The 10,007-nt window shown below is 37.2% G+C and overlaps 3 protein-coding genes across 3 annotated transcripts; 2 read left to right on the forward strand and 1 right to left on the reverse strand.

The window, feature by feature from the left end:
• The first annotated feature begins 302 nt into the window (after positions 1-302).
• On the forward strand, positions 303-3,718 carry LOC118034682 (bZIP transcription factor 29). Its single transcript, XM_035040026.2, has 5 exons — positions 303-564; positions 676-2,125; positions 2,224-2,356; positions 2,447-2,531; positions 3,038-3,718. The coding sequence occupies exons 2-5, from the start codon at positions 825-827 to the stop codon at positions 3,340-3,342; spliced, it is 1,824 nt and encodes a 607-aa protein (XP_034895917.1). The 5' UTR covers positions 303-564; positions 676-824; the 3' UTR covers positions 3,343-3,718.
• A 1,276-nt stretch (positions 3,719-4,994) lies between these two features.
• On the forward strand, positions 4,995-6,616 carry LOC118034684 (tRNA-dihydrouridine(47) synthase [NAD(P)(+)]-like). Its single transcript, XM_035040029.2, has 3 exons — positions 4,995-5,511; positions 5,741-5,860; positions 5,961-6,616. Exons 1-3 carry the CDS (start codon positions 5,415-5,417, stop codon positions 6,071-6,073), a joined length of 330 nt encoding a protein of 109 aa, XP_034895920.1. The 5' UTR covers positions 4,995-5,414; the 3' UTR covers positions 6,074-6,616.
• Positions 6,617-6,675: 59 nt separating this feature from the next.
• LOC118034683 (amidophosphoribosyltransferase, chloroplastic) lies at positions 6,676-8,780 on the reverse strand. Its single transcript, XM_035040027.2, has one exon. The coding sequence runs from the start codon at positions 8,648-8,650 to the stop codon at positions 6,881-6,883; it is 1,770 nt and encodes a 589-aa protein (XP_034895918.1). The 5' UTR covers positions 8,651-8,780; the 3' UTR covers positions 6,676-6,880.
• Positions 8,781-10,007: the final 1,227 nt, after the last annotated feature.

A 10,007-nucleotide genomic window follows, 5' to 3' on the forward strand; every position in this document is an offset into this window, starting at 1 on the left:
TATGAAAAGAATCTAATCTAGATAAATAAAAAAGAAGGGGAGAAGTTGTTTTTTTTGTTTTAAGGAACCTTCTGTGGATTGGACACAGACGGGAAGCGCGTGGAGGAAGAATTCCCTAAAGGGGGGAAATAAATCCAACAAATCGAATTAATTGCACAATAAGCTGCGGTGACAAAGGGAGCAGAGATATAAAAAATGAGGTCGGAATGAAATTCAAATTCACACTAAATTCAAATTCACTACAAACTCTTATTAACTTCACGCGTCTCTCTCTACCGTCATAAAAAATAAAATCCGGGGGGTCGTAGTCTTCGCAATCGTACATAATTAAAAAAAAAAACCTCACTGAAATCACGCACTCCCTTTTCATTTCTCTTTGAGAGAGAACAATTCTAGAGAGAGGCGCGCGCACAGAGCCCTCTGCTTTGCTTGTTTTCTTAGCCATTTCCACCTTGAAAAACAAAGTGAGATAAAGAAAATCCGTGAGAATTTATTTGTTTATTTAATTTAGTAGTCTCGCTGGTTGGTGTCATATTGTGGAAATGAACGTTTTGAGTTAACGAGGTAGTCTGCTCTTTACTTATTTAAGCACGAATTCTGTGTTCGCTCTCATTTCTTTTTATTTCAGTATTCTCCTTTTTAATTTGTTCTTGTTCCTATCTCTTATTTTTGCAGATTTTTAAGGGTTTGCCTGTTGATTTCGTCGAGTTTTGGTGGGAAGTGAAGTGGGTTAATCTTGAAATTGGGGCTGAAGTCTGTTAAGAGTATCAAGCTTTCGAAGTGGCATTGGTGAAATATTGATTGCTGGTTTAGAGGTAAGAGAAATGGGTGATACTGAGGAAGCAAATACTGAAATGATACAAAGGTTGCAATCTTCTTTTGGAACAACGCAATCATCAACTACTACCATGGCTAAGCAACCCTTTTCTTTGATAAACCAAATAGATGTGTCTCAGTTGAGTTTGAACCCAACCCAAATGCGGGCGAGGCATTTTACGAATTTTTCTCAGAATTTTAGTGGGGATAGTAACAAAAGAGTAGGGTTTCCGCCTTCCCATCCTAATCAGATCCCACCCATTTCTCCATATTCCCAGATCCCAGTGTCCAGGCCAGTGAACCAGCAAATGGGTCCGCAGAGTTTTAGTCTGGGGCCTACTCATTCGCGATCTTTGTCTCAGCCATCATCGTTTTTCTCCCTTGATTCCTTGCCCCCGTTGAGTCCGGCCCCTTTCCGGGATTCCTCTTCGCCTTCGGTTTCGGACCCTATTTCTACTGACGTGTTCATGGAGGAGAAGGATGGTGGTTCTCATTCGTTATTGCCTCCCTCGCCTTTTAATAGGGGCAATGCTCCACGGGTTGCTGAGAGTTTGCCTCCACGGAAAGCGCATAGAAGGTCTAACAGTGATATTCCATTTGGACTTGCTAATGCGTTGCAATGTTCACCGCCCCTTATTCCGTCGAGGGGTTCAAGTGGGTTGGAGCGGTCGATGTCTGGGAGAGAAAATTTAGGGATGGCTAAGCCAGCACAACCGGTGAAAAAGGAATGGGAGAGAGGTGGTGACAGCAATGCGGAGGGGATGGGTGAGAGGAAATCTGAAGGGGAAGTCGTGGATGATTTGTTTTCTGCTTACATGAATTTGGATAACATTGACGTGTTGAACTCCTCGGGTACTGATGAGAAGACTGGTAATGAGAATCGTGAGGATTTGGATAGTAGAGCTAGTGGGACCAAGACGAATGGTGGTGATAGCAGCGATAATGAGGCAGAAAGCAGCGTGAATGAAAGCGGTGGCAACCTGCCAAGAGCAGGATTGAGTTCTTCAACAGAGAAGAGGGAAGGGATCAAAAGGAGTGCTGGGGGTGACATTGCTCCTACCACCAGACACTTCAGAAGTGTGTCAATGGATAGTTTCATGGGCAAATTGAACTTTGGTAACGAGTCTCCAAAGCTGCCACCCTCCCCAGGAACTCGGCCAGGACAGCTATCACCCACCGATTCAATAGATGGGAATGCCTTTAGCTTGGATTTTGGGAATGGTGAATTTAGTGGTGCTGAACTGAAGAAAATTATGGCGAATGAGAAACTTGCTGAGATCGCTTTAGCTGACCCAAAACGTGCAAAGAGGTTCGTTCAATTTGGATCGATCACTAATTAACCAGATAAATCATGTTATAATCCTTTGCCTCATTGTTTCATGTTCCTCATTTGTTTTCCAATTTCAGGATTTTGGCAAATCGTCAATCAGCTGCCCGTTCCAAGGAGAGGAAGATGAGATATATTTCAGAACTGGAACACAAGGTTCAGACTTTGCAGACAGAAGCTACCACATTGTCTGCCCAGCTTACTCTTTTACAGGTAGCGATGTGAAATATTGAAAAAAAATTTCCATGTAATTGTAGCGTTATCTTTTCTATAATCTCTCACTATTTTCTTCTACATATCCAGAGAGATTCTGTTGGTCTTACTAACCAGAATAATGAATTGAAATTTCGCATCCAAGCCATGGAGCAACAAGCTCAACTCCGAGATGGTATGGATTCTCCCACCCCATTTTTTTTTTGCATATTTTCTCATTGCATTTATATGTTCTGTTAGTGTGCAAATAGCCTCAGTGCCTGTTGTGTGAATGTACTATCCTTGGTTATTTCCTGTTCGTTGTTGTATGAAGAACTTGCGTATCCAGAATTAAGCCTTATGGTGAGTAAGTTTTGTCCATGGTGATTAGCTCTCTTGTTTGCGTGGTCATGCTGCCATGGACGTTTCTCTATTATTAACTTGTGTCCATGTAGTTAGGTGAGCAATCACTTGCGTTGAAAGTCTTATCTGTTAGTCTATGATGTAACTCCTCTTATAACATATAGTCACAGTGTGCAACTGGTGAGCGTAACCTGTTGAAATAATTACATGGCTAATATTCTTTGGTGGATTTGTTGATGGAAAAAATATGGGAGGCCTTCATTTCATGGATTATTTACTTATTCTTTGACCTTCAGCTTGTTTGGTAGATTTATTGGTAATTGTATTCAAATGTAACAGCTTTAAACGAGGCATTAACTGCTGAGGTCCGACGGTTGAAGATTGCGACTGCGGAGCAGGGTGGGGACTCTGATCCATCCAAGAGCATGGTTCAACAGCAGCTTTCTATCAACGCTCAGATGTACCTGCAGCAGCCACGACCGTCACAACTTGCCATGCATCAATTGCAGCAGCAGTCATCAGCCTCCCAAATCAACATGCATCAACGGCAACAGCAACAGCAACAGCAGCAGCAGCAGCAGTCCTCCCAGCCACAGCCTCAACAAAATGGAAATACTGCTCCAAAGCCAGATTCAAATCAATAGGCTGGGAAGAAAACGATGGCTATGTTGATTATTAATCGTCTCATCAACTTCCGGTGCTTTACATTTACTACTTACAATGCATTCATTCATTTGTTTTCCATCTCCAAGCGACGTCTCTATGGTTTGGTAGTTACAAATTCAACCTGCATCGCATATCTCCAGCTCGGAATTTCGTTTAAAGTGATATATATACAGGCCTTTATATATATATATATATATGTTATTCATGATTATGATTGTTACTTGTTTCTGGTAGATATTTAATCCATAAAGAGAACATTTCTTAGACGTGACATGTTTTGTTAAGACGTTTAAAGAGTTGAACTGAAAACTCTTATTTGTTTATTTCAGTAAAGAATGGCTGATTCCTTTATAATTACTTGTGCTTTTGCATGCCTTTGGACTTGTTATTTCTTGTTTAACCCAAACAAGACAAATCAGGAGCTGCTAATTAACAGAAACTCTATGGCGATGTTCGGGAGCATGGCAGTGTTGTTTTTTAATTTATTTGTTTTGTTTAAAAATTACATTAAAATGAAAATTTTTTATTTTTAAAAAAATTATTTTTGATATTAGTATATATCCAAAAATATTAAAAAAATTAAAAAATTAAAATTAATTTTTTTAAAAATAAAAATAAATACATCGTGAACTGTTCAGGAGTTTCACTGTGGTTAAAAACACTATTTATCATTTGACTTTGTTTGTCTTCTTCTTGTTGATGATGGCATCATTTTAGGGTCTAATTAAAGCTCAATTATTGTCGCAAATGATAAGATTGAAAGGACAGGCATGAAAAGAACGAAAATAGATGGTTATTTTGAAATTTGATTTAAAAAATACACTTTGCTCCTTATATTTTTTTAATTTATAAACTTTTTTTTAACCTATCTTAACTTTTTTTTTTTTAATTTATAAGCTCAATTATTTTTATTTTTTTACCTTTTTGTGGTTTTTTTTTTCAATTTAATCCTTTTTAATGGACCTTTATTGATTTTTCTTTATTTCTTTCCAATCCTATCCTTTAATATTTTGTTGATTTTTAATTGGGTTGCAAAATTTGTTTTGATTTGATATTTATAGGTTCATCACAATCTCAAATAAACAATTTAATTTTAGGGTGTTTTTAATTTTACAAATGTTTATTTTTCTTATCATATAGTTAAATAAAAAATTATAAAAAAATTATTAAACTCTTGATTGAGTTCATAAATCAGGTCATGGATTTGGTTAGTTGACTTAAGTTGGTTATGGATCAAGTTTTTATAATTTATTTTGATTACACAAATAATTCTCAATTTATTTAATAAAATATATGATAAACTTTTAAATTTATGATTGAGATATTTTATGTTAAAAGAACGTGTATGAAATGCCATCACATTCATTTTTGTAAGTTGAAAGGAAAGTTTATTCGAGACATGGTGAAGCGAGAGTCAAATTAGCTAGTTCTTCGTATGTCATGTTTCTTGTTTTGATATATGCAAGAGAATAGAGGCACAAAAGAAGCCAACTGGTTTAAGTGTGTTTGGTATTGTGATACAGAGTGTTTTATATATATATATATATATATATATATATATATATATTTGTGTGTGTGTTATTTTTTACATTAACACATCAAGACTATTAAAAAGCACTAAAAAAGCATCAATTGGTTATATTTTTAAGTGAAATACATCTAAAAAAAAAATTACCAGACTCTCAAATACTTGTTAAATTTGGATAGATACTTAGGTTCAAGATTATACTGTTTAAAACTCTCTTGATTATGAAATGAATTAAATTCAGATGAGCCGCCTTAATTAAATTGAATATCTCTTAATAAAATTTCATGTTTGAAATAAAATTTTCTTAGTTGCGGATGATTTGGTTAAATTTAACACTTGAACATTTATTTTTATCATAATTTCCTGTTGATTATACAGGGTCAAGGTTCAGAATGGCCCTGCTGAGACGTCATTCATTTGAGGATTTGTTTGGTGTTCAAATATGTGGAGCTTATCCAGATACAGTTGCACGTACTGTTGAGCTTAAAGACCAGGAATGCAGTGGACTTCATTAACATAAAAATGGGTTGCCCGATCGATATTGTTGTCAGCAAGGGTGCTGGGTCATCTCTTCTTACAAAGCCAATGCGGATGAAAATCATTATAGAAGCTGCTCCTGGTACTGTGGAAAAGCCTATAACTGTCAAGACAATAATCAACTTCATAGCTCTCGTTTTTGCCTTGTGTTTTTTCTTCATGCATGATAGCTAGAGGTGCATTGATTAAGGTCAGGAGTCTGGAGCTATGACTTGTAGATTTCAACATTTCAAGTAATTGTTACTGGATCATGTCCTAGTTTCCTCAAAATCAAGCTTTGTTGCCTGAATAATATTCAGTGTGTTTTTCAGCCTTGGATTTTACTGAAATCAAAGAACAGAGGCGCTGGGACATCAGTTCTGGAGAGCGGTTGAACATTCTAAAGGATTATGTGCGTTCTAGCCTGGAACATTGGGGCTCTGACACCGAAGGTATATGTGTCAAACAAGTATTTTGTACCGAAGGGTGATTCAAAAGAGGCATTTTTTGTCAAACAAGCGTAACAGCAATTCCTTGTTTCTACAACTGCAGCGGAGACAACCAGGCATTTTTTGTTGGAATGGCTGAGCTACACATGCAGATACGTACTGGTTGGTCTTTTAGATGTCATCCCAGATGGCTCTACATGTGGCACCGAAACATAAATCATACATGCCATTTAACTTGCATCAATTAACTCACTTCATTTCAGTGCCTTACGCGCCCGCAAGGGCTCTGTGGTGCTAGTTTCTTGTAGCAACACAAGCACAAATTTGAGAGTTAATTTTAACGTGGTATTTTGAGAGGAACGAGGTGGTTATCTTCACCTGAATTTTGTATCATTTGTTTTTCTATAATGTCTGAAGCAGTGTATTTTAAAGATAAAAGTCACATGATTTACACAGGGTTTTGTTGCGAGTTGTCTGGCACATATGAGAAGGTTTAATGCTGCCAATGATTTTACTGTTGGATGTAACACGAACAATGACTAGTTATTTCAGGCTCTCCATTAGAAAGTAAATGCCATATGCAGAAACAGAAAATCATTAGCATCATCAATTACATGACCGAACTAATTCACTCACATTCATCCGAAGCAAATGGAACCAGTCATGTAAAATTTCGAGTGATTGATGCATGGTGAGATGCTGAATTTCTTATGAACCATAAAGGAAATGTTAACAGAACTAAAGATTAGAAAACTCCCACTGCTAGAACTTTGATGGAGCACTTATCCCTGTATACAATGCCGATACACCATTAAGAAAAGAAAAAAAACCAAGCACTTTTAGGATTAAATCTTCCAAAATTTAGAATACCAAACAAAATTGTGTAGCTTCTGCATTTGGAACCTTTATTAATCCAAGGCAGCACACAAAAGATTGTACTGAGATCATTAGATAAGTCATCTACCACCTGACCACATCACATAATAAATAATAATAAATCCTGCTGTCATGACCCAAAATCCATCAATTCTGCGAAGAAGACAACTTCCCGACTTCACTAACTTTATGCACCTCCTGATTTAGGGGTGCTTGCACCCAGCTCCCATCAATGGACTCGAGATTTCCATTCAATCCATCATCCATAAAATCACCGACCCTTTTCACCTTAAGCTCCTTTGGCTGGACAGGGTAATTCCCAGAGAAGCAAGCATAACAAAAGTTCGGAGACTCATCACCTAACAATTTCTTCAAGCTATCAAATGGTAGAAATGCAAGCGAATCGCATCCAATAAACTCCCTAATCTCCTCCACGCTCATTCTGTTAGATATCAACTCCTCGGAACTTGGTGTATCTACTCCATAGTAGCAAGAAGCTATAATTGGTGGACTAGCAATCCTCATATGGACCTCCTTAGCCCCAGCCTCCTTAAGCAACCTAACAATTTTCGACGAGGTAGTTCCTCTCACAATTGAATCATCCACAACCACAACTCTCTTCCCCTCCAAGACTCCCCTCACTGGAGATAGCTTAAGCTTAACACCAAAGTCCCTAATCTTCTGGGATGGTTCAATGAAAGTCCTTCCTACATAATGCGACCTTATCAACCCTTGCTGAAAAGGGACACCAGCTTTCGCGGCATAGCCAAGTGCAGCCACCACCCCAGAATCTGGGACTGCAATCACCACATCGCAGTCAACAGGAGCCTCGGTAGCCAGAATTTCCCCAAAAACGTGCCTTGACTCATAAACCGACCTACCAAATACTACTGAATTAGGCAAAGAAAAATAAATATGCTCAAATATGCACTGTTTCGGTTCAGGGTGGGGCATTAAGCAAAGTGATTGAACCCCATCTTTATCCACCACTAAAACCTCACCAGGATAAACCTCTCTCTCATATGTGGCCTCAATCAAATCAAGAGCACAAGTCTCAGAAGCAAACACAACAGCACCGTTACTCCTCCTTCCCATCACCAAAGGCCTAAAACCAAAAGGGTCCCTTACAGCCACCAGCTTATCCTCGGTGACAAACACCATAGAATAAGCCCCTTCTAGCTTCTCGCAAGCATCAACAATCCTCATAAAGAAAGGTCTAGCCTTTGATGTAGCAATCAAATGCAGAACAACTTCAGTATCAGAACTAGTGTTAAAAATTGAACCATTATCTTCTAGCGTAGCCCTTAATTTCCTATAATTCACTAAATTCCCATTATGGGCAACCCCAACAGAACCAAACCGGTAGCCAGCAACAAAAGGTTGCACATTTTTAAGCATCGAAGACCCGGCAGTTGAATATCTAACATGACCTATAGCTAAATCACCAGGCAATTGGTCAAGTTTTGACTCATTAAACACTTCAGAGACTAAACCAACACCAGTAACAGATTGCAAGACCTTATTTTCATTAACAGCAACAATACCAGCTCCTTCCTGACCTCTATGTTGCAAAGCATGAAGGGCCAAATAGCAAAGACGCGAAGCTTCAGGGTCACCATAGATACCTACAACACCACACTCTTCGCGAGGCTTATCGTCATCATCGTCAAAAAAAGAAGAAAAATCATCTGGACTCTTTTTGTTTGTGGAAACAAGGTCAGAGATTGGATTTTTAGAGGAAAGAGTGATGTGGGTTTTGTGGGTGGTGTGAGAAAGGCAAGGTTTTTGAGGGAAAAGATAGGGTTTTTGAAGGGTTTTGGGGAGGATAAAAAGAGGGGCCTTTTGGGGTATTTGAGGGTTATGTTTCAAGGAATAAGAAGGCTTTGAAAGAGCAGAGAAACTAGTTGTGTCTGCCATGGATGGAGGAGGAGAAAAAAGAATGGTGCGTGCGTCTGTGTGGGCGAGAGAGAAAGAGAGAGGCTGAGCGGAAGAGTGAAGGAAGAAGTCTGCGGAGCTTTAATAATAGTTTGCAATTTGACTAGGTTTTGAGAGACGTTTACTTGAAAGAGGGTACGGGAAATGGTTTATATGAGTATTTTTTATTTTAAAAAGTATTAAAATAATATATATTTTTTATTTTTTAAAATTTATCATTTATATATAAGTATATTAAAATAATTTAAAATAAAAAATATGTTAAAACTCACTGTCAAATATCCTATTTGTGGTTACCGCACGCGCCTAGATTCCTAGAAAGGTTATTATTGGACACTGCAAAAAGAAAGGGTGGAGAATGGAGATTTCAATTTATTCGGGGATTTCTAGTGCCCGAACCGCGTGCTTCTTGTGATTGCATCTCATGCAAAATAAAATAAATAATAATAATGACTTTTAGAAAAAGCAGTTTGCAAAATAATATCACTAAGGTAGGAGACTCCATCATCTTACAAAAGAATTTATTTTATTTCATCCAAAAATTATTTATTTTTATATTTTAAAAATATTTTTGAGAAAAATTTAATTTTTTTTATTTTTTTTATTTTAAATTAATATTTTTTTAATATTTCCAGATTATTTTAATATATTGATGTTAAAAATAATTTTTAAAAATTAAAACATATTATTTTAATAAATTTTTCAAATAAAAAATATTTTAATCCACAATAACCACCACACTTCAAAAATACTATAAATATCATGATTGTGCCAGGCACACTCACCTCCTCCTTTTTCTTTTTTTTTTTTATTTGTTTAGGTGTTCGGGTCAGCTTGCGCGCACCACGACTAATCTCACAGCTCACTGAACATCCTGCAAACCCAGTGAACATATAAGGTATCGCGAGGGTGACAGACGTGCATGGTGAGGTTTGAACCCAAGATACAGAGAAAAAAAACAAGTCTCTTCAACCGTTAGACCAAGACATTAAGTGCACACTCACCTCCTCCTCGTATTTTGCTCAGGTGGGCAACTTCATATGTACAGTAACTCTCATTAATTTCTGACTTTTGTCGTAATAAAATCTGTCATAATTACTGTTCGATGCTTCCTCATGTTACATGGTACCGGTAGAAGATGACTGAATCTTTTACCGGTTTTTCTTTTTTCGAACTTCGAAGGTACCATGAAATTACCTATTCATACCAATTATGGTGGAGACGAAACGACGAATTTTTAAAGGTATTGTTAAATTACCTATTCTCTAGTGTACTTTTTGCTAAACTAATTCACTAAATTTTTAGATTTATATTTAATATTGTGATGTGTGTGTGTGTG

This window comes from Populus alba, chromosome 4 (genome assembly GCF_005239225.2).
Source record: "Populus alba chromosome 4, ASM523922v2, whole genome shotgun sequence".
NCBI classification, from domain to species: Eukaryota; Viridiplantae; Streptophyta; class Magnoliopsida; order Malpighiales; family Salicaceae; genus Populus; species Populus alba.

What these genes read in the sequence shown, in the direction of transcription:
- LOC118034684 (XM_035040029.2), top strand. Translation starts at nt 5,415, where the DNA reads ATGGGTTGCCCGATCGATATTGTTGTCAGCAAGGGTGCTGGGTCATCT. An exon ending in CATTATAGAAGCTGCTCCTG is followed by an intron (nt 5,512 to 5,740) that starts GTACTGTGGAAA and finishes TGTGTTTTTCAG; the next exon opens with CCTTGGATTTTACTGAAATC. An exon ending in TTGGGGCTCTGACACCGAAG is followed by an intron (nt 5,861 to 5,960) that starts GTATATGTGTCA and finishes CTACAACTGCAG; the next exon opens with CGGAGACAACCAGGCATTTT.
- LOC118034682 (XM_035040026.2), top strand. Translation starts at nt 825, where the DNA reads ATGGGTGATACTGAGGAAGCAAATACTGAAATGATACAAAGGTTGCAA. An exon ending in GACCCAAAACGTGCAAAGAG is followed by an intron (nt 2,126 to 2,223) that starts GTTCGTTCAATT and finishes TTCCAATTTCAG; the next exon opens with GATTTTGGCAAATCGTCAAT. An exon ending in ACAAGCTCAACTCCGAGATG is followed by an intron (nt 2,532 to 3,037) that starts GTATGGATTCTC and finishes CAAATGTAACAG; the next exon opens with CTTTAAACGAGGCATTAACT.
- LOC118034683 (XM_035040027.2), bottom strand. Translation starts at nt 8,650, where the DNA reads ATGGCAGACACAACTAGTTTCTCTGCTCTTTCAAAGCCTTCTTATTCC.